This window comes from Oncorhynchus tshawytscha, unplaced genomic scaffold, assembly GCF_018296145.1.
Source record: "Oncorhynchus tshawytscha isolate Ot180627B unplaced genomic scaffold, Otsh_v2.0 Un_contig_821_pilon_pilon, whole genome shotgun sequence".
Lineage (NCBI taxonomy): Eukaryota > Metazoa > Chordata > Actinopteri > Salmoniformes > Salmonidae > Oncorhynchus > Oncorhynchus tshawytscha.
Genome location: NW_024608944.1, coordinates 1 through 23,854, shown reverse-complemented (window position 1 = coordinate 23,854; position 23,854 = coordinate 1). Strand labels below are relative to the sequence as shown.

Below are 23,854 nucleotides of genomic sequence, written 5' to 3'. Positions count from 1 at the left end.
CAGGGAAACAGCAGAGGAAACAGCAGGGAAACAGCAGAAACAGCAGAGGAACAGCAGGGAAACAGCAGGGAAACAGCAGAGGAAACAGCAGGGAAACAGCAGGGAAACAGCAGAGGAAACAGCAGGGGAAACAGCAGGGAAACAGCAGAGGAAACAGCAGAGGAAACAGCAGGGAAACAGCAGGGAAACAGCAGGGGAAACAGCAGGGAAACAGCAGGGAAACAGCAGGGAAACAGCAGGGAAACAGCAGGGAAACAGCAGGGAAACAGCAGAGGAAACAGCAGCAGGGAAACAGCAGGGAAACAGCAGGGAAACAACAGAGGAAACACCAGAGGAAACAGCAGAGGAAACAGCAGGGAAACAGCAGGGAAACAGCAGAGAAACAGCAGAGGAAACAGCAGGGAAACAGCAGGAAAACACCAGAGGAAACAGCAGAGGAAACAGCAGGGAAACAGCAGGGGAAACAGCAGAGGAAACAGCAGAGAAAACAGCAGGGGAAACAGCAGGGAAACAGCAGGGAAACAGCAGAGGGAAACAGCAGGGAAACAGCAGGGAAACAGCAGGGGAAACAGCAGGGGAAACAGCAGGGGAAACAGCAGTATCTGAAGTTTGCTAGAGAGCATTTGGATGATCCAGAAGAAGATTGGGAGAATGTCATATGGTCAGATGAAACCAAAATAGAACTTTTTGGTAAAAACTCAACTCATCGTGTTTGGAGGACAAAGAATGCTGAGTTGCATCCAAAGAACACCATACCTACTGTGAAGCATGGGGGTGGAAACATCATGCTAGAGGGGCTGTTTTTCTGCAAAGGGACCAGGACGACTGATCCGTGTAAAGGAAAGAATGAATGGGGCCATATATCGTGAGATTTTGAGTGAAAACCTCCTTCCATCAGCAAGGGCATTGAAGATGAAACGTGGCTGGGTCTTTCAGTATGACAATGATCCCAAACACACCGCCCGGGCAACGAAGGAGTGGCTTCGTAAGAAGCATTTCAAGGTCCTGGAGTGGCCTAGCCAGTCTCCAGATCTCAACCCCATAGAAAATCTTTGGAGGGAGTTGAAAGTCTGTGTTGCCCAGCAACAGCCCCAAAACATCACTTCTCTAGAGGAGATCTGCATGGAGGAATGGGCCAAAATACCAGCAACAGTGTGTGTGAACCTCGTGAAGACTTACAGAAAACATTTGACCTCTGTCATTGCCAACAAAGGGTATATAACAAAGTATTGAGATACACTTTTGTTATTGACTAAATACTTATTTTCCACCATAATTTGCAAATAAATTCATTAAAAATCCTACAATGTGATTTTCTGGATTTTTTTCTCTCATTTTGTCTGTCATAGTTGAAGTGTACCTATGATGAAAATTACAGGCCTCTCTCATCTTTTTAAGTGGGAGAACTTGCACAATTGGTGGCTGACTAAATACTTTTTTGCCCCACTGTATGTGTGTGTGTGTGTGTGTGTGTGTGTGTGTGTGTGTGTGTGTGTATCATTGTGTTTGTGTGAAGTAGCGTGCAAAATTGTTTCTAAAGCAACAGTGTGTGTGTGTGTCTGAACCTGTGTGTGTGTCTGAACCATTGTGTGTGTTTGTGTCTGAACAATTGTGTGTGTGTGTGTCTGTCTGAACCAGTATGTGTGTATTAAAAGCCTAAGAACTCAGAGAGAGGAGCTATGCACCCAAACAGACCCCTCCACGCCCACTGCACCCACCCCCAGTTCCCATGGCTCTGATCCCTCTGCCGGTGACTTCCCTCCGGGCCTCGCCCCCTGCTGTATTAACCTAATCCCCCTGGGCTTTCACCCGGTCCAGCACAGAGGCTTACACAAAGCACCGGCCAGGCCCTTTCTCCAGCCCACAGACGCACCCGCCAAGACCAACCGGCCTCGGCCAGGGCCGAGCGCCTAGGGGATGTTGTGGGGCTGGATGGAGGCCAGAGGGGGATGGAGGAGAGGATAGGGGTGCCGGACGTAGCGGGGTTGGGCCTTGTTACAGCCCTGTCAGCAGGTTTAGGGGCAGAGAGGGTTTTATCAATGAGCCAGACAATAGAAGCCCTGGTCTGTGTATATCCTACAGTATGCTAGACAGGTCAGGCTATTCATCGTCAGCTCTGGTTGGAACAGTGGTGTGTAACCTAACCTGGGGCTAACCTGAGGCTAACCTGGGGCTAACCTGGGGCTAACCTGAGGCTAACCTGGGGCTAACCTGGGGCTAACCTGAGGCTAACCTGGGGCTAACCTGAGGCTAACCTGGGCTAACCTGGGGCTAACCTGAGGCTAACCTGGGGCTAACCTGAGGCTAACCTGAGGCTAACCTGAGGGTGTGATATTGATTTGTGTACTGGAATGTTGAGGGAGCTAGCACAGAAGCATTTCACTGCACCTTTTATACATGCCGACTGTGTACGTTACCATTACAGTCTGATTTGTATTCCTTCCTTTAGGTGATCACAAAATGATAGCGAAATAGGACAGGAAGGAAATGTGGTAGACAAGGTTTGAATCCAGGTCTCCTGTGCACAACAAGACTGTTTTAGCACAGTGAGCTAAATTGGGGGGGTTTGGACCTCTGGAACGGTTATTCACCACATAAGTGTGATTCACTGAACCACTGCTACTGAAGGATGGAAGGAAGGAAGGAAAGATGGAAGGAGAGAAGAAGGAAGGATGGAAGGCTGGATAGATAGAAGGAAGGAAGCCGTTAGAGGCCTTGCTTAGGGCCTGTGTGCTTGCTCTAGCTCAGGGGTAAGCAACCCTGTTCCTGGAGGGCTGCAGGCACTGCAGGATAGTGTTCCAGCTTGACACCACACCTGGCCAACTGAGCTAATTGGTCAGTTCAGTGATGGCCTAACTTCAACACACCTGGCTAACTGAGCTAATTGATCAGTTCAGTGATGGCCTAATTTCAACACACCTGGCCAACTGAGCTAATTGGTCAGTTCAGTGATGGCCTAACTTCACCACACCTGGCCAACTGAAATTGATCAGTTCAGTGATGGCCTAACTTCACACCCTGGCCAACTGAGCTAATTGGTCAGTTCAGTGATGGCCTAACTTCAACACACCTGGCCAACTGAGCTAATTGGTCAGTTCAGTGATGGCCTAACTTCAACACACCTGGCCAACTGAGCTAATTGGTCAGTTCAGTGATGGCCTAACTTCAACACACCTGGTCAACTGAGCTAATTGGTCAGTTCAGTGATGGCCTAACTTCAACACACCTGGTCAACACACCTGGCCAACTGGCCAGCTAATTGGTCAGTTCAGTGATGTTTCAACACACCTGGCCAACTGAGCTAATTGGTCAGTTCAGTGATGGCACACCTGGTCAACTGAGCTAATTGGTCAGTTCAGTGATGGCCTAACTTCAACACACCTGGTCAACTGAGCTAATTGGTCAGTTCAGTGATGGCCTAACTTCAACACACCTGGCCAACTGAGCTAATTGGTCAGTTCAGTGATGGCCTAGCTTCAACACACCTGATCTTCCAGGCTGGTTAAATCAACATTATAAGCTGGCACTCCAGGAGCAGTGTTGCCTACCCTTACTATAGCTAGTTGTACAGTAGCTAGAATACTTCAGGAATTGACTAGTTTAGGCATTAATAAGTCACTGTTATTCAAAACTCAATGAGCGGTCTATATTTCAATGGTTGAAATGATGAATGAGCTTATATGTTCCATTGCTATTTGAAGTGTGATTTGGATTGGTCATAATGTGTTAACATGTAATAACTAAACAGCTTGCTGTTTGCATGGTTGAAGGACATTTCTAGCCTACAAGACTGACAATTATGCGAGGACTCACCATCCATGTTATCAATATTATGGTTTTAACCATGTTTGGATGATATAGAGCCCTCAAACTCAACTCTGGACCACAAAGCCTGTTTCATTGTTTCCCTCTAATGAGGGACTGATTTAGACCGGGGACACCAGGTGTGTGCAATTAATTATCAGGTAGAACAGAAAACCTGCAGGCTCTGGACCTCGTAGGGTAAGAGTTGGATACCCCTGGTAGAGTGTCAGTTGAACTAAGCTCATGGGGCATTTATAAATTGTATTCAAGAAATGTAATTAATTAAAAGTCCAAAAATGGATGTACCCTTTAAAACCCTAAACAGTACCTTAAATAATGAAATTGTTGCAAGCCCAAGCAGACTCGAGAGCAGTCATACATAGAATGTTAGACCAACTATGCTCTTTCACTGCCGCCTAGTGGTAGGGTGGTGTAACTGCTGATACTGTTATTCATATGCACAGCTCGGCTACACATTTTATCACAGAAGGTTCGGTTGTTTAGCTATCGAGAAGAGATGTCCAGAGAATTCGACCACGCAGCCACTTTGTACATTCTAAACAGGTAATGGCTTAGGGTCAACATAATTAGAGTACCATTTATCTTAATCACAATGGAATCTCAAACTACTATTAAAAGCTCATACATTTTCACTATACACATTCTTTTTTGTGTTTTTTTGTTGAATTTTACCCCTTTTTCTCCCCAATTTCGTGGTATCCAATTGTTTTAGTAGCTACTATCTTGTCCCATCGCTACAACTCCCGTATGGGCTCGGGAGACGAAGGTTGAAAGTCATGCGTCCTCCGATACACAACCCAACCAAGCCGCACTGCTTCTTAACACAGCGCGCATCCAACACGGAAGCCAGCCCCACCAATGTGTCGGAGGAAACACCGTGCACCTGGCAACCTTGGTTAGCGCGCACTGCGCCCGGCCCACCACAGGAGTCACTGGTGCGCGATGCGACAAGGACATCCCTACCGGCCAAGCCCTCCCTAACCCGGACGACGCTTGGCCAATTGTGCGTCGCCCCACGGACCTCCCGGTCGCGGCCGGTTACGACAGAGCCTGGGCGCGAACCCAGAGTCTCTGATGGCACAGCTGGCGCTGCACTATACACATTCTACACACAAAATGATTGCATAGCAAATATAAATTCAGAGATGTTTTAACAACTTTATTTTTCATAAGATTATAAAGTGATTTTATAGCACACAAATCCCGATAGGACTTTTTACTCTGATACATCCAAAGTGAAAAGCATAAACAACCATACAAATACATTGTTGGCACACCAAATTATCTCTGACTTTGTATTATACTGGCATATCAATCATTCTATTTCATATGATCTTGTCAAAAAGGCTATTTTGGTACTTACTAGCTAGACATATTTGTAAAAAATAATATTTTGGTAGTTACTAGCTAGACATATGTAAAAAATGATATTTTGGTAGTTACTAGCTAGACATATGTAAAAAATGATATTTTGGTAGTTACTAGCTAGACATATGTAAAAAATGATATTTTGGTAGTTACTAGCTAGACATATTTGACCATTCCAGAACACAACCTCAGATTTTTCATCGTTGAAGAGTACAGTACATTTAATATGTTCTACATCTGCATTGCTTGCTCTTTGAGTTTTTTGTATAAGGCCTTTGTGACGTCTGCAGATATAAAAAGAGCTTTATAAATACATTAGATTGACTGAAAAAGTCTGCCCTCATTACTGTAAATCACTCTGGATAGGAGCGTCTGCTAAATAACTCCTTACTGTAAATCACTCTGGATAGGAGCGTCTGCTAAATAACTCCTTACTGTAAATCACTCTGGATAGGAGCGTCTGCTAAATAACTCCTTACTGTAAATCACTCTGGATAGGAGCGTCTGCTAAATAACTCCTTACTGTAAATCACTCTGGATAGGAGCGTCTGCTAAATAACTCCTTACTGTAAATCACTGGATAGGAGCGTCTGCTAAATAACTCATTACTGTAAATCACTCTGGATAGGAGCATCTGCTAAATAACTCATTACTGTAAATCATTCTGGATAGGAGCGTCTGCTAAATAACTCATTACTGTAAATCACTCTGGATAGGAGCGTCTGCTAAATAACTCATTACTGTAAATCACTCTGGATAGGAGCGTCTGATAAATAACTCATTACTGTAAATCACTCTGGATAGGAGCGTCTGCTAAATAACTCCTTACTGTAAATCACTCTGGATAGGAGCGTCTGCTAAATAACTCATTACTGTAAATCACTCTGGATAGGAGCGTCTGCTAAATAACTCCTTACAGTAAATCACTCTGGATAGGAGCGTCTGCTAAATAACTCATTACTGTAAATCACTCTGGATAGGAGCGTCTGCTAAATAACTCATTACTGTAAATCATTCTGGATAGGAGCGTCTGCTAAATAACTCATTACTGTAAATCACTCTGGATAGGAGCGTCTGCTAAATAACTCATTACTGTAAATCACTCTGGATAGGAGCGTCTGATAAATAACTCCTTACTGTAAATCACTCTGGATAGGAGCGTCTGCTAAATAACTCATTACTGTAAATCACTCTGGATAGGAGCGTCTGCTAAATAACTCCTTACTGTAAATCACTCTGGATAGGAGCGTCTGCTAAATAACTCATTACTGTAAATCACTCTGGATAGGAGCGTCTGCTAAATAACTCATTACTGTAAATCACTCTGGATAGGAGAGTCTGCTAAATAACTCCTTACTGTAAATCACTCTGGATAGGAGCGTCTGCTAAATAACTCATTACTGTAAATCACTCTGGATAGGAGCGTCTGCTAAATAACTCCTTACTGTAAATCACTCTGGATAGGAGCGTCTGCTAAATAACTCCTTACTGTAAATCACTCTGGATAGGAGCGTCTGCTAAATAACTCCTTATTGTAAATCACTCTGGATAGGAGCGTCTGCTAAATAACTCCTTACTGTAAATCACTCTGGATAGGAGTGTCTGCTAAATAACTCATTACTGTAAATCACTCTGGATAGGAGCGTCTGCTAAATAACTCATTACTGTAAATCACTCTGGATAGGAGCGTCTGATAAATAACTCCTTACTGTAAATCACTCTGGATAGGAGCGTCTGCTAAATAACTCATTACTGTAAATCACTCTGGATAGGAGCGTCTGCTAAATAACTCATTACTGTAAATCACTCTGGATAGGAGCGTCTGCTAAATAACTCATTACTGTAAATCACTCTGGATAGGAGCGTCTGCTAAATAACTCATTACTGTAAATCACTCTGGATAGGAGAGTCTGCTAAATAACTCCTTACTGTAAATCACTCTGGATAGGAGCGTCTGCTAAATAACTCATTACTGTAAATCACTCTGGATAGGAGCGTCTGCTAAATAACTCCTTACTGTAAATCACTCTGGATAGGAGCGTCTGCTAAATAACTCCTTACTGTAAATCACTCTGGATAGGAGCGTCTGCTAAATAACTCCTTACTGTAAATCACTCTGGATAGGAGCGTCTGCTAAATAACTCCTTACTGTAAATCACTCTGGATAGGAGTGTCTGCTAAATAACTCATTACTGTAAATCACTCTGGATAGGAGCGTCTGCTAAATAACTCATTACTGTAAATCACTCTGGATAGGAGCGTCTGCTAAATAACTCATTACTGTAAATCACTCTGGATAGGAGCGTCTGCTAAATAACTTGAATGTAAATCGCGAACATTCTGATGCCCTTGTAGGGTAAGAGCTGTTTGAAATCACAGCCTGTTTTGGTGCGACAGCATATAAACACAGAAAAAAACACTCTAAAATTCTGTTTTTCCTGTGTTTAATATCATACAGCTGATGAAACTGACAGTGTTATTTCCTGATAGTTGCTGGTTGAAAATGCAATCTACACAGGGCCTTCTAATCAGCAGGTTTGTATGGGCGGGAGGTTAGACTTTCCATTGTGACATCACATTTTTTTTTAATAGACCAACAGAAAAATGTTCCATACCTCTCTTCCAATAACAGCTAGTTTTGAGTTTCTCTCCCCACTCAGACCACACCCAAACTGTCCTAGCTAAAGTCTTGCTTGAGAAATTGCTCTTTGCTAAGAGAAACTACATGTTTTAATTTAATACAATCACAGTAAAATACTTATTTGTTACCCAGAAATGATTTGATATCCAGATAAAAACAGATGCATTGAACCTTTAAAAAACACATCAACATACAGGTCTGTTTCCCAAACCTGTTGTAATTGTGCAGGGTTGTGTCATTATGCATAGCGTTGAAATGCGTTGATTGATGCTTTCACAATTAAAACCATCAACATACAGGTCTGTTTCCCAAACCTGTTGTAATTGTGCAGGGTTGTGTCATTATGCATAGCGTTGAAATGCGTTGATTGATGTTTTCACAATTAAAACCATTTTTTTTCAGTAAAGATTGGTTTCACAATTATTGATTCAGTACATGGGATGGGGTACAGTCTGATCAATTAAATACACATTACAAAGTAACATGGCAATTCCCTCTGTAGGCAGTGTCTACATTCTATGATCAAGCTCGCAAAATATAGCAAAGATTTAAGACTTTCATATGAATGCATTGCACTTGTAATGCTAGGGTTGTGGGTTGGATTCCCACGGGGGACCAGTTGGGGGGGACGGTATGAAAATGGGTTGTGGGTTGGATTCCCACGGCGGACCAGTTGGGGGGAACAGTATGAAAATGGGTTGTGGGTTGGATTCCCACGGGGACCAGTTGGGGAGAAACAGTATGAAAATGGTTGTGGGTTGGATTCCCACGGGGACCAGTTGGGGAGAAACAGTATGAAAATGGGTTGTGGGTTGGATTCCCACGGGGGACCAGTTGGGGAGAAACAGTATGAAAATGGGTTGTGGGTTGGATTCCCACGGGGACCAGTTGGGGGGGGGCAGTATGAAAATGGGTTGTGGGTTGGATTCCCACGGGGACCAGTTGGGGAGGGAACAGTATGAAAATGGGTTGTGGGTTGGATTCCCACGGGGGACCAGTTGGGGGAACAGTATGAAAATGGGTTGTGGGTTGGATTCCCACGGGGGACCAGTTGGGGAGAAACAGTATGAAAATGGGTTGTGGGTTGGATTCCCACGGGAGACCAGTTGGGGAGAAACATTATGAAAATGGGTTGTGGGTTGGATTCCCACGGGGACCAGTTGGGGAGAAACAGTATGAAAATGGGTTGGATTCCCACGGGGGACCAGTTGGGAAGAAACAGTATGAAAATGGGTTGTGGGTTGGATTCCCACGGGGACCAGTTGGGGAGAAACAGTATGAAAATGGGTTGTGGGTTGGATTCCCACGGGGACCAGTTGGGGAGAAACAGTATGTCCTCACTATCTGTAAGTCGCTCTGGATAAGAGCATCTGCTAAATGACTCACATGTCATGAGAAAGCAGCAACAACAGTTTGTCCACCAATCAAGTTCATACGACCTCATTCTTTATATATTGTCGTTAATATCACAGTGTGTTTGTGTATGGCTGTGAGCTGTAGGTGTAATTAACGTGTTCCATGTGTGTGTGTACACGAGGTGTTTGTGCGCACATGACCCAGCCGTCACGGGGACACGGTCACAGGTCACTGCACTCAGAGAAGGACCTCTCCCTCTTCTCCCTGGCCGTGACGAAGTTGAGCAGGTCGATGGCCGTCACCACACCAAACACCATCTGCTTCAGGCTGGGGGAGCCGTCCGTCAAGTCTGAGAGTAGGAGAGGGAAGGATAGAGAGGGTGGCATTAGCTCCCTCTTACAGCCATCATTGGACGAGGGGAGGGTGGGGTTATGGTTGGTTGCAGGCCCAAATCAATGTTGGGACCAAACAACGGAGGACTTTGAGACTGGCACATACAGTGCATTTGTAAAGTACTCAGACCCCTTGACTTTTCCCACATTTTGTTACGTTACAGCCTTACTCTAAAATGTATTAAATAGTTTTATCCCGCCTCCTCAATCTACACACAATACCCCCTAATGACATCACAATGCCCCCTAATGACAAAGCAAAAACAGTGTTTTTAGAAATGTTTGCTAAGAACGTTTATTCTTTTAAATCACATTTGCATAAATATTCAGACCCTTTACTCAGTACTTTGTTGTGATTACAGCCTTGAGTCTTCTTGGGTATGAGGCTACAAGCTTGGCACACCTGTATTTGGGGTGTTTCTCCCATTCTTCTCTACAGATCCTCTCAAGCTCTGTCAGGGTGGATGGGGAGCATCGCTGCACAGCTATTTTCAGGTTTCTCCAGAGATGTTCAATCGGGTTCAAGTCCGGGCTCTGGCTGGGCCACTTGAGGACATTCAGAAACTTGTCCCGAAGCCACTCCTGCGTTGTCTTGGCTATGTGCTTAGGGTCGTTGTCCTGTTGGAAGGTGAACCTTCGCCCCAGTCCGAGGTCCTGAATGCTCTGGAGCAGGTTTTCATCAAGGATCTTTCCCTCGTTCCCAGTCCCTGCGCTGAAAAACATCCCCACAGCATGATGCTGCCACCACCATGCTTCACCTTAGGGATGCTGCCACCACCATGCTTCACCTTAGGGATGGTGCCAGGTTTCCTCCAAACGTGACACTTGGCATTCAGGCCAAAGAGTTCAACCTTGGTTTCATCAGATCAGAGAATCTTGTTTAGATGCCTTTTGGCAAACTCCAAGCGGGCTGTCACGTGCCTTTTACTGAAGAGTGGCTTCCGTCTGGCCACTCTACCATAAAGGCCTGATTGATGGAGTGCTGCAGAGATGGTTGTCCTTCTTGAAGGTTCTCCCATTTCCACAGAGGAACTCTGGAGCTCTGTCAGAGTGACCATCGGGTTCTTGGTTATCTCCCTGGCAAGGCTCAGTTTAGCCGTGCGGCCAGCTCTAGTTAGAGTCTTGGTGGTTCCAAACTTCTTCCATTTAAGAATGATGCAGACATTTTTTGGTCGCCTTACCCAGACCTGTGCCTTGACACAATCCTGTCTGAGTTCTACAGACAAGTCCTTCGACCTTATGGCTTGGTTTTTGCTCTGACGTGCACTGTCAAGTCTGGGACCTTACGTAGAGACAGGTGTGTGTCATTCCAAATCATGTGGACTCCAATCAAGTTGTAGAACATCTCAAGGATGATTCAATGGAAACAGCAAGGACCTGAGCTCAATTTCGAGTCTCATAGCAAATATTCTGAATACTTATGTAAATAAGGTTTTTTGTTTGTTATAAATGTGCTACAATTTCTTGAAACCAGTTTTCAGTTTGTCATTATGAGATAGAGTGTAGATTGACCAGACTTTTTATTTATTGAATCCATTTTAGAATAAGGTTGTAACGTAACAAAATGTGGAAAAAGTCAAGAGGTCTGAACACTTTCCAAATGCGCTGTATACCAGTCACATGCACACAGCAGACATTAAACCAGACTGGTTTAAATGGGTTCAGACCAGCCACCTTACCACCTTGTTTACTGCCCTCAGAAAAGGTCAACGAACCTTCACTCCTCTTATCGCAACATGTTCACCATTATAGCAGGCAGAAAGACTTACATTGGATCTGTTCGTGTACCACCAGGGCAAAGTGGTCCGTCTCCAGGATACGAGAGAGCTTCCCCAGGTTATCAGTCAGACGGATCTGAGAATAGGATGAGACGTGAGGTTATCAGTCAAACGGATCTGAGAATAGGATGAGACGTGAGGTTATCAGTCAGACGGATCTGAGAATAGGATGAGACGAGAGGTTATCAGTCAGACGGATCTGAGAATAGGATGAGACGTGAGGTTATCAGTCAGACGGATCTGAGAATAGGATGAGACGTGAGGTTATCAGTCAGACGGATCTGAGAATAGGATGAGACGAGAGGTTATCAGTCAGAATCTGAGAATAGGATGAGACGTGAGGTTATCAGTCAGACGGATCTGAGAATAGGATGAGACGTGAGGGTTATCAGTCAGACGGATCTGAGAATAGGATGAGACGTGAGGTTATCAGTCAGACGGATCTGAGAATAGGATGAGACGAGAGGTTATCAGTCAGACGGATCTGAGAATAGGATGAGACGTGAGGTTATCAGTCAGACGGATCTGAGAATAGGATGAGACGAGAGGTTATCAGTCAGACGGATCTGAGAATAGGATGAGACGAGAGGTTATCAGTCAGACGGATCTGAGAATAGGATGAGACGAGAGGTTATCAGTCAGACGGATCTGAGAATAGGATGAGACGAGAGGTTATCAGTCAGACGGATCTGAGAATAGGATGAGACGAGAGGTTATCAGTCAGACGGATCTGAGAATAGGATGAGACGTGAGGTTATCAGTCAGACGGATCTGAGAATAGGATGAGACGAGAGGTTATCAGTCAGACGGATCTGAGAATAGGATGAGACGTGAGGTTATCAGTCAGACGGATCTGAGAATAGGATGAGACGTGAGGTTATCAGTCAGACGGATCTGAGAATAGGATGAGACGTGAGGTTATCAGTCAGACGGATCTGAGAATAGGATGAGACGTGAGGTTATCAGTCAGACGGATCTGAGAATAGGATGAGACGAGAGGTTATCAGTCAGACGGATCTGAGAATAGGATGAGACGAGAGGTTATCAGTCAGACGGATCTGAGAATAGGATGAGACGTGAGGTTATCAGTCAGACGTAAAATAAGACAGGACCGTTTCATCATATAAACAAACATGGGTGATTTCAGTGTGTGTGAGACCAATTTGCACTACTTACAGAAAAAGTGTGTGCCTGCAAACACGTGTGTGAGTGTGTGTGTGTGAGACTGACCTGTTTGAACTGGGTGTAGATCACCTTGTTGACTGGGTCTGAGGGTTTGATCTTCCCAGCCAGCACAGAGGCCAGCATGTTCCCCAAAGTAACCATTCCTAGGACCAGCCTACACACACACAGTTATTTTAGCAGCAGAACAACACTACCCATGGATAATGTCACCAGAACAGTTGAATGACTTGAAACAGATGGTCAGTGTCCACAGGTGAAACATGGGTCTACAACATTTACAAATCAACAATGAATTCAATGAATTGAATTCCAGGGTTATTTCAATGGAAGATATCTTCAGATTCTCTACAATCATTTAATTTCTTCACCATGAACTAGTAAGCGACACAAAGATAATGGATATGTCCAAAATGGCACCCTATTCCCTACATGGTCAACATTAGTGCCCTATGAAGGGAATAGGGTGCCATTTGGGAAACAGCCTCTGGTTAATGAAAGAGGCAGGAGATGAGACAGTGGAGGAGGACACCCACCCAGCCTCGTCCACTACAGGGGCCTGGTCAAAGCCGTTCTCCTTCAGGATCTTGATGGTCTTCTGACAGCTGACCGTGGGCAGGACGGTCAGAGGGGCAGAGAGGTTCAACCCCTGCAGCTTCAGGTTCCACCACCTGGGGAGGAAGAGAGAGAGAGAGAAATAGACGACCAATTAAATAAATAAAAACTTAATACAACCTTTAAAAGGCATAATATACAGACATCACCCCACAATTGCCTGGTTGCTAAAACTCTACAATTTACACCTGTTATCAGTTTGTGACAAAACAAGCAATGTGCAAAATCATTCCACCATCTAAACCGCTGTGAAACCTATTTTCAATAAACAAAATATACAGTATTTAACTGTTTAAACCTGGTGTACCAAACCGAAAGTAAAAAGACGCAAATCTACACTTAAGGACAGGAAGCACAGAAATAGCACATAGAACGGATCTACTGCTTCTTAGACTTGCTTCCAATTAGAATGACAGATCTATAACTCACATTTCTATGTGAGTTTGGTCAGGTCGCCCATAGAGCTACATATTGCACCTTTAAGAGAAAACTACAAACAAATAGACAATGAAGCACTAGATGAAGACATGCTCAGACACAGACCTACCCGGGTTTATTCAGAGACACAGACCCACCAGGGTTTATTCAGAGACACAGACCCACCCGGGTTTATTCAGAGACACAGACCCACCCGGGTTTATTCAGAGACACAGACCCACCCGGGTTTATTCAGAGACACAGACCCACCCGGGTTTATTCAGAGACACAGACCCACTTGGGCTTATTCAGAGACACAGACCCACCAGGGTTTATTCAGAGACACAGACCCACCAGGGTTTATTCAGAGACACAGACCCACCCGGGTTTATTCAGAGACACAGACCCACCCGGGTTTATTCAGAGACACAGACCCAGCCGGGTTTGTTCAGAGACACAGACCCACCCGGGTTTGTTCAGAGACACAGACCCACCCGGGTTTGTTCAGAGACACAGACCCACCCGGGTTTGTTCAGAGACACAGACCCACCCGGGTTTGTTCAGAGACACAGACCCACCAGGGTTTATTCAGAGACACAGACCCACCAGGGTTTGCAGGACACAGACCCACCCGGATTTATTCAGAGACACAGACCCAGCAGGGTTTATTCAGAGACACAGACCCAGCAGGGTTTATTCAGAGACACAGACCCAGCAGGGTTTATTCAGAGAGACAGACCCAGCGGGGTTTGTTCAGACCTACCAGGGCTTGTTTACCATGATGTCTGACTCCTTCAGGAAGCCTTTCTGGAACATCCACTTGTCACTCAGGAACTTGGTCCTGAAAAAAAAGAGAAATAAAATCAAATCAAATTTTATGTCACATACACATGGTTAGCAGATGTTAATGCGAGTGTAGCGAAATGCTTGTGCTTCTAGTTCCGACAATGCAGTAATAACCAACAAGTAATCTAACTAACAATTCCAAAACTACTGTCTTATACACAGTGTAAGGGGATAAAGAATATGTACATAAGGATATATGAATGAGTGATGGTACAGAGCAGCATAGGCAAGATACAGTAGATGGTATCGAGTACAGTATATACATATGAGATGAGTATGTAAACAAAGTGGCATAGTTAAAGTGGCTAGTGATACATTTATTACATAAGGATGCAGTCGATGATATAGAGTACAGTATATACGTATGCATATGAGATGAATAATGTAGGGTAAGTAACATTATATAGGGTAGCATTGTTTAAAGTGGCTAGTGATATATTTACATCATTTCCCATCAATTCCCATTATTAAAGTGGCTGGAGTTGAGTCAGTGTCAGTGTCAGTGTGTTGGCAGCAGCCACTCAATGTTAGTGGTGGCTGTTTAACAGTCTGATGGCCTTGAGATAGAAGCTGTTTTTCAGTCTCTCGGTCCCAGCTTTGATGCACCTGTACTGACCTCGCCTTCTGGATGATAGCGGGGTGAACAGGCAGTGGCTCGGGTGGTTGATGTCCTTGATGATCTTTATGGCCTTCCTGTAACATCGGGTGGTGTAGGTGTCCTGGAGGGCAGGTAGTTTGCCCCCGGTGATGCGTTGTGCAGACCTCACTACCCTCTGGAGAGCCTTACGGTTGAGGGCGGAGCAGTTGCCGTACCAGGCGGTGATACAGCCCGCCAGGATGCTCTCGATTGTGCATCTGTAGAAGTTTGTGAGTGCTTTTGGTGACAAGCCAAATTTCTTCAGCCTCCTGAGGTTGAAGAGGCGCTGCTGCGCCTTCTTCACGATGCTGTCTGTGTGAGTGGACCAATTCAGTTTGTCTGTGATGTGTATGCCGAGGAACTTAAAACTTGCTACCCTCTCCACTACTGTTCCATTGATGTGGATAGGGGGGTGTTCCCTCTGCTGTTTCCTGATGTCCACAATCATCTCCTTAGTTTTGTTGACGTTGAGCGTGAGGTTATTTTCCTGACACCACACTCCGAGGGCCCTCACCTCCTCCCTGTAGGCCGTCTCGTCGTTGTTGGTAATCAAGCCTACCACTGTTGTGTCGTCCGCAAACTTGATGATTGAGTTGGAGGCGTGCGTGGCCACGCAGTCGTGGGTGAACAGGAAGTACAGGAGAGGGCTCAGAACGCACCCTTGTGGGGCCCCAGTGTTGAGGATCAGCGGGGAGGAGATGTTGTTGCCTACCCTCACCACCTGGGGGCGGCCCGTCAGGAAGTCCAGTACCCAGTTGCACAGGGCGGGGTCGAGACCCAGGGTCTCGAGCTTGATGACGAGCTTGGAGGGTACTATGGTGTTGAATGCCGAGCTGTAGTCGATGAACAGCATTCTCACATAGGTATTCCTCTTGTCCAGATGGGTTAGGGCAGTGTGCAGTGTGGTTGAGATTGCATCGTCTGTGGACCTATTTGGGCGGTAAGCAAATTGGAGTGGGTCTAGGGTGTCAGGTAGGGTGGAGGTGATATGGTCCTTGACTAGTCTCTCAAAGCACTTCATGATGACGGATGTGAGTGCTACGGGGCGGTCGTCGTTTAGCTCAGTTACCTTAGCTTTCTTGGGAACAGGAACAATGGTGGCCCTCTTGAAGCATGTGGGAACAGCAGACTGGTATAGGGATTGATTGAATATGTCCGTAAACACACCGGCCAGCTGGTCTGCATGCTCTGAGGGCGCGGCTGGGGATGCTTGGGCCTGGGAGCCTTGCGAGGGTTAGTTTAAATGTCTTACTCACTCGGCTGCAGTGAAGGAGAGACCGGATGTTTTCATTGCAGGCCATGTCAGTGGCACTGTATTGTCCTCAAAGCGGGCAAAAAAGTTATTTAGTCTGCCTGGGAGCAAGACATCCTGGTCCGTGACTGGGCTGGATTTCTTCCTGTAGTCCGTGATTGACTGTAGACCCTGCCACATGCCTCTTGTGTCTGAGCCGTTGAATTGAGATTCTACTTTGTCTCTGTACTGACGCTTAGCTTGTTTAATAGCCTTGCGGAGGGAATAGCTGCACTGTTTGTATTCGGTCATGTTACCAGACACCTTGCCCTGATTAAAAGCAGTGGTTCGCGCTTTCAGTTTCACACGAATGCTGCCATCAATCCACGGTTTCTGGTTAGGGAATGTTTTAATCGTTGCTATGGGAACGACATCTTCAACGCACGTTCTAATGAACTCGCACACCGAATCAGCGTATTCGTCAATGTTGTTGTCTGACGCAATACAAAACATCTCCCAGTCCACGTGATGGAAGCAGTCTTGGAGTGTGGAGTCAGCTTGGTCGGACCAGCGTTGGACAGACCTCAGCGTGGGAGCCTCTTGTTTTAGTTTCTGTCTGTAGGCAGGGTTCAACAAAATGGAGTCGTGGTCAGCTTTTCCGAAAGGGGGGCGGCAGGGCCTTATATGCGTCGCGGAAGTTAGAGTAACAATGATCCAAGGTCTTTCCACCCCTGGTTGCGCAATCGATATGCTGATAAAATTTAGGGAGTCTTGTTTTCAGATTAGCCTTGTTAAAATCCCCAGCTACAATGAATGCAGCCTCCGGATAAATCGTTTCCAGTTTGCAGAGAGTTAAATAAAGTTCGTTCAGAGCCATCGATGTGTCTGCTTGGGGGGGGATATATACGGCTGTGATTATAATCGAAGAGAATTCTCTTGGTAGATAATGCGGTCTACATTGGATTGTGAGGAATTCTAAATCAGGTGAACAGAAGGATTTGAGTTCCTGTATGTTTCTTTCATCACGCCATGTCACGTTAGTCATAAGGCATACGCCCCCGCCCTTTTTCTTACCAGAAAGATGTTTGTCTCTGTCAGCGCGATGCGTGGAGAAACCCGTTGGCTGCACCACCTCGGATAGCGTCATTCCAGTGAGCCATGTTTCCGTGAAGCATAGAACGTTACAGTCTCTGATGTCCCTCTGGAATGCTACCCTTGCTCGGATTTCATCAACCTTGTTGTCAAGAGACTGGACATTGGCAAGAAGAATGCTAGGGAGTGGTGCACGGTGTGCCCGTCTCCGGAGTCTGACCAGAAGACCGCCTCGTTTCCCTCTTTTTTGGAGTCGTTTTTTTGGGTCGCTGCATGGAATCCACTCCGTTGTCCTGTTTGTAAGGCAGAACACAGGATCCGCGTCGCAAAAAACATATTCTTGGTCGTACTGATGGTGAGTTGACGCTGATCTTATATTCAGTAGTTCTTCTCGACTGTATGTAATGAAACCTAAGATGACCTGGGGTACTAATGTAAGAAATAACACGTAAAAAAAAAAAAAAAACTGCATAGTTTCCTAGTCGGCGCGGAAGTATTTGCAGGCGGCCATCCACTAGGGACAAGCTGTTAAATGCGCCGGAAGGGTTGTTAGTTACTTCATCCACTAGGGACAGCTGTTAATGGTTCAGATTAAAGAGAAGGGTTGTTAGTTACTTCATCCACTAGGAACAGCTGTTAATGGTTCAGATTAAAGAGAAGGGTTGTTAGTTACTTCATCCACTAGGAACAGCTGTTAATGGTTCAGATTAAAGAGAAGGGTTGTTAGTTACTTCATCCACTAGGAACAGCTGAAAAGGTTCAGATTAAAGAGAGGATCATGAATCAGTGATTCCCACGAGGCAACAGCTGCAATATTCAGACATGGCCACAAGGGGCCAGGCTAAGCTAAACGCTGACAGATCATTAGATTCACTATAGGACTACAGTATATTATAGTCATAATATAACAGTATATTCTAGACCCTGGTTCCTCACATGTAGTTGCGGATGGAGTCTGGCAGGATGACCACACACCGCTGGCCCTCCTTCAGGTCCTTGGCCACCCTCACCGCTGCTGCCATGGCCGTGCCCGAGCTGCCACCTGGCACAGGGGACAAGAGACAGGCACACTGGTTGGCATGACGACCCGTGGCCAGGTCAACCCACAAATCAGAACATGACATAGTGTGCGTTCCAGGTGGTCTTTATTGAAGTGGGAATGTGCAGATATCCCAGTCCCTGGAGAAGTACTGAATGTCTCAGGAACCACCTTCATTTGATGTGCAATACGGATGACCTGGAACACGGCCACAGAGTCACCACTGGTGACAGTGAGATGAATGACAGAGAAACAGAACGGTGACAAACGTACCACAAAGCAAGCCCTCGTCTCTGACCAGCATACGGGACATGTTGAAGGACTCCTCATCGTTGGACTTGTACCAGCTATCCACCACCTACAGGTAGACACACCCTGGTGAGGTAGTGTGTGTGTGTGTGTTTATGTGTGTGTGTTTGTGTGTGTCCATCTGACTCACTGATCGGTCCAGTACAGTGGGGATGAAGTCGTATCCGATGCCCTCCACCTCGTACTGGGTCTTGTCTGTCTTGTTCAGCTCCTCTGGTTCAGCCAGGATGGAGCCTTCAGGGTCCACACCGATGATCTGACCACACACACAGACAGAACCATACCAGACAGAACCACATCAGACCAGACAGAACCACACCGAATCACACAAGATCAGACAGAACCACACCAGACCAGACAGAACCATACCGAATCACACCAGACCAGACAGAACCACACCAGACCAGACAGAACCACACCAAATCACACAAGATCAGACAGAACCACACCAGACCAGACAGAACCACACAAGATCAGACAGAACCACACCACACAGAACCACACCAGACCAGACAGAAACACACCAGACCAGACAGAACCACACCAGACAAGACCAGACAGAACCACAACAGACAAGACCAGACAGAACCACACCAGACACAAGTTAACACCCAGTAAGGACGGCCATAGCCTGTGATCAGAACCGTTTCTATTCCGTCATGTTGAAGTAGTGAATGTGAAGATCCAAGTTGAGACTGATTCTATTTGTATGGATCTTTCCATACTTGAATAGCAATTTCAATTGAACTGTCCCCAACCCTAGTCAGAAGCCACCTGGGGATGGGAATTGATTCCAGGTGGACACCCAGAGTTCACTCACCTGGATGTTTGGGCACCTCTCCTTCAGTTTGCGGGCAATACCAGTGATGGTGCCGCCTGTGCCAGCGCCTGCCACCAGCATGTCCACTTTCCCTGCCAGGTCACAGACGTGGAGGGTGTCAGGTTAGCTCATACAGATCATGAACAGTGACTCTATCAGGGCTACAAGCCCACACAACTGCTCAGACAATGCTTTGCTGTTGACCAAAACCACGAGTTGAACCTTATTCAGACACACTTGTATAACAGCGATTCTCAGCTAGTGGATGACGACGAGGTTTTGAATGGGTAGCAGGTGTCTGAGTAATAAAATAAAAAGAAGTGTTTTGTTATATATTTATTATTACTTATTCTGTGAAAGAAATCCTCCAGTCTGAACCTAAACCAGGTAGAAAGCGTATAGAAATAATGAATTTACATTTCTAAATAACTTAATCTCTGAACAAATTTTCTTCAATCACAGTATTTTAAGAGAAAGAGAGAGAGAATGCCAGCAAGACAAGAGAGAAGGAACAAGAGAACAAGAGAGGGAGGAATAGAGGGAGGGAGCCGAGAGGAAGTCTGTCTCACCATCACACTGCTCCAGTATCTCCTCCGCTGTGGTGTCATAGTGGGCCAGGGGGTTACTAGGGTTACGGTACTGGTCCAGGATGTGAGAGTTGGGGATCTCGTTCTTCAGACGCCAAGCCACGCCCACGTGAGACTCTGGCGAATCGAAACGAGCGCTGGTGGGAGTACGGACGATCTCTGCGCCCAGGGCTCTCAAAACATCCACCTGGGTGCATGCAGACACACACACAGGCAGCGGTTTCATGACCACTTGTGCAGACTTCACAATCAAATAGGTTCTGTGAAAGTCCCAGAGGGGAGATTGATGAGGCAGACGTACAGCAGTCTTACCTTCTCCATGCTCATCTTCTCAGGCATGACAATGATACAGCGGTAACCCTTCACAGCTGCAGCCAGAGCCAGACCGATACCTGTCACACACACACACACACACACACACACACAGGGACACACACACACACACACACAGGGACACACACACAGGGACACACACACTTCAGTGAATCTACCACTAGTGAGACACATTCCTATTCATTGAACTGAGACACACACAGTTACCTGTATTGCCTGAGGTGGGTTCTATGATGGTGTCTCCTGGTTTCAGATGTCCAGCCCTCTCTGCATCCTCCACCATACGCAGACTGATCCTATCCTTCACACTGCCGCCCGCGTTGAAGTACTCACACTTGGCCACTGCACAGAGACAAAACAGAACGGTACACACTGGATCACACACACAGATTCAAATGTTTTTAATTCTGAATTAAAATACCACCTTATCTGAAAACATCTCATAATGTAACCAGACCTGGGTCAAACATGTTCATCTCATTTAGTTTAGAGTTTGCACTTTTGTAGCTATTCCATTGGTTCCATTGTACCATAAAATGTATGGAGCACAAGTGGGGTCATTTTCTGTGCAAAAGTCCGAAGCCAACAATATAATTAAACTGTTACATTCGATACATTATAACTGTCAATAAGTCCCAAATGGGATCATGGAGTCAAGCATGAAGAAATCTACAAAAGAAGTCAGCTGAACACAGACGCCCCAAAGTAAATCCAATTCACACGACTTCTTAAGCCAACCAATGAAAAAGGTTTTTGACTGCCTGTGTTCTATGTCTGCCTCAACAGAATGAGACGTGGAGGGAAGACAGCCTTGAATACTGTCTGAACAGTATTCTCAGGACTATGTCTGACTGGCAGATAATGCAAGGTTCTGGGATAGGTTTTATCATGGTGGCACGAATAAATTGGTAACTCTCCGTGAGAAAAGTGCACAAACAAGGCTGAAACATTGAGTGGGAAACATTTGCACCCATGTAGCAAGTTAAGGTTCAACCATTCATCTCAAAAGGGTTCTGAGAAAAGACTCCCTGATAAACTCACAGACTTCACACTTGAGGCCGAAGGTCTTGGGGATCTTGTTCATGCGCACCAGCGGGGTGTCACCGATCCTCCGGAGGATGTTGGTGAGGATTTTAGGAGCTTTGGTCCTGGAAGAGGGGAGTTTATTATGTCACTGACTAACTCGACGTTGATGAATACCACATTGACATGAATCTGACTAAAAGATGGATAATGGATTAAAGTGGAAATGAGTCGAGGAGGAGACGGATGGAAGGAATAACATAAAAGGTCACCAGTCTTACCGTTGAGGGTCACCAGTCTTACCGTTGAGGGTCACCAGTCTTACCGTTGAGGGTCACCAGTCTTACCGTTGAGGGTCACCAGTCTTACCGTTGAGGGTCACCAGTCTTACCGTTGAGGGTCACCAGTCTTACCGTTGAGGGTCACCAGTCTTACCGTTGAGGGTCACCAGTCTTACCGTTGAGGGTTACCAGTCTTACCGTTGAGGGTTACCAGTCTTACCGTTGAGGGTTACCAGTCTTACTGTTGAGGGTTACGGTTAAGGTGACCAGTGTTACTGTTGAGGGTGACCAGTGTTACTGTTGAGGGTGACCAGTCTTACCGTTGAGGGTCACCAGTGTTACTGTTGAGGGTGACCAGGTGTTACAGTTGAGGGTCACCAGTCTTACCGTTGAGGGTCACCAGTCTTACCGTTGAGGGTCACCAGTCTTACCGTTGAGGGTCACCAGTCTTACTGTTGAGGGTTACCAGTCTTACTGTTGAGGGTTACGGTTAGGGTTACCAGTCTTACTGTTGAGGGTTACGGTTAGGGTGACCAGTGTTACCGTTGAGGGTTACCAGTCTTACAGTTGAGGGTTACCAGTCTTACCGTTGAGGGTCACCAGTCTTACCGTTGAGGGTCACCAGTCTTACCGTTGAGGGTCACCAGTCTTACCGTTGAGGGTCACCAGTCTTACCGTTGAGGGTCACCAGTCTTACCGGAGGGTCACCAGTCTTACCGTTGAGGGTCCAGTCCAGGGTCCAGTCTTACCGTTGAGGGTCACCAGTCTACCGTTGAGGGTCACCAGTCTTACCGTTGAGGGTCACCAGTCTTACCGTTGAGTCTTACCGTTGAGGGTCACCAGTCTTACCGTTGAGGGTCACCAGTCTTACCGTTGAGGGTCACCAGTCTTACCGTTGAGGGTCACCAGTCTTACCGTTGAGGGTCACCAGTCTTACCGTTGAGGGTCACCAGTCTTACCGTTGAGGGTCACCAGTCTTACCGTTGAGGGTCACCAGTCTTACCGTTGAGGGTCACCAGTCTTACCGAGGGTCACCAGTGTTACTGTTGAGGGTTACGGTTAGGTCACCAGTCTTACTGTTGAGGATGGGTGTGGGGGGAGTCGGCGTGGTTGCCCCCCAGTCTCCAGGTGCACCGGCTGGGAAGGTCGGGACGGATCCACTTCCTCTCCCCCACCGCCTGGATGGTTCCAGTCACGTCGACCTCTAGCTTGTCTCTGACGCCCCCCTTGGTTGGGAGTTGTAACAGCCCTTCCTGGACCTTGGAGGATCCGTTGGCGTCCCCATTGCCGTTGGTGACGCGTAGCCTGGCAGCGTGCGGGCACACAGGGCCCAGGATGCTGCTGTCTTTAAGGGAGGGGACCGCAGGCATGTCTCACCTAGGAAGTTAAATGGCACATGGGCTAGTAAATGGCACGTAGCCTCTGTCCTGCTCGTAAGCACAGATCTAGGATCATATTCCCCTTACCCCAGTCCTAATTGTAACCGTTAACTGGACAATAAGTGATCTGACCCTGTATCAGTGGTTTGGGGCTACTTAAGAGTCCAACGTCCAGACAACGTTTCAACACCACCTAGCGGTCTGAGGGAATGGAGGAGCTGCTGCTGTTGTCTGTCTCATACTATACACACTGCTGGACAGACTGACGACTTCAAACTAATTACAGTCAGGAAGACATTACGAACATTCCTGACAAAAATGACACAAAAAAAAATCTAAAACGTTTGACCCCAAGAGGCCTAGTGAGGTGCATATTAAGCTGCACACCTGACACCACCATGCCATGCTGTACGTCCTCTGAAGACTGGTACTGGGAGCCCCACAGTTCAGGTACAAATGACTCAGGCAGACGCACTACCTCAACACGTTTGATGTTTAAGTCAGTGAACATCCTCAGGTCAATGAAAAAAACAATCACTTAAAATATGAGAAAGGCCAAATGCCAGATTGGCTCCTATACCGGAGTTGCTAGGCGTGAGGCACTACAATTGAAAGAAATGACCCCTGTTCAGAAGGGCTAATCATTAATGGAGGTAATTGTGTGTGTCCAGCTAATTTGTATTGCCTAAAGACCCAGGGTTAT

The 23,854-nt window shown here is 46.2% G+C and overlaps 1 protein-coding gene across 1 annotated transcript; it reads right to left on the bottom strand.

Annotated features, from left to right (window-relative positions):
• Positions 1 to 7,620: 7,620 nt before the first annotated feature.
• LOC112237151 (cystathionine beta-synthase) lies at positions 7,621 to 23,149 on the bottom strand (the record flags this gene model as incomplete). The annotated part of the gene is given in 14 exon segments (XM_042313884.1): positions 7,621 to 9,539; positions 11,352 to 11,436; positions 12,591 to 12,699; positions 13,079 to 13,213; positions 14,338 to 14,415; positions 18,317 to 18,422; positions 18,693 to 18,777; positions 18,859 to 18,984; positions 19,549 to 19,640; positions 20,118 to 20,322; positions 20,448 to 20,527; positions 20,676 to 20,810; positions 21,510 to 21,616; positions 22,850 to 23,149. Coding segments are annotated over 14 exon segments (1,764 nt in total). The 3' UTR covers positions 7,621 to 9,411.
• Between the last annotated feature and the right edge of the window lie 705 nt (positions 23,150 to 23,854).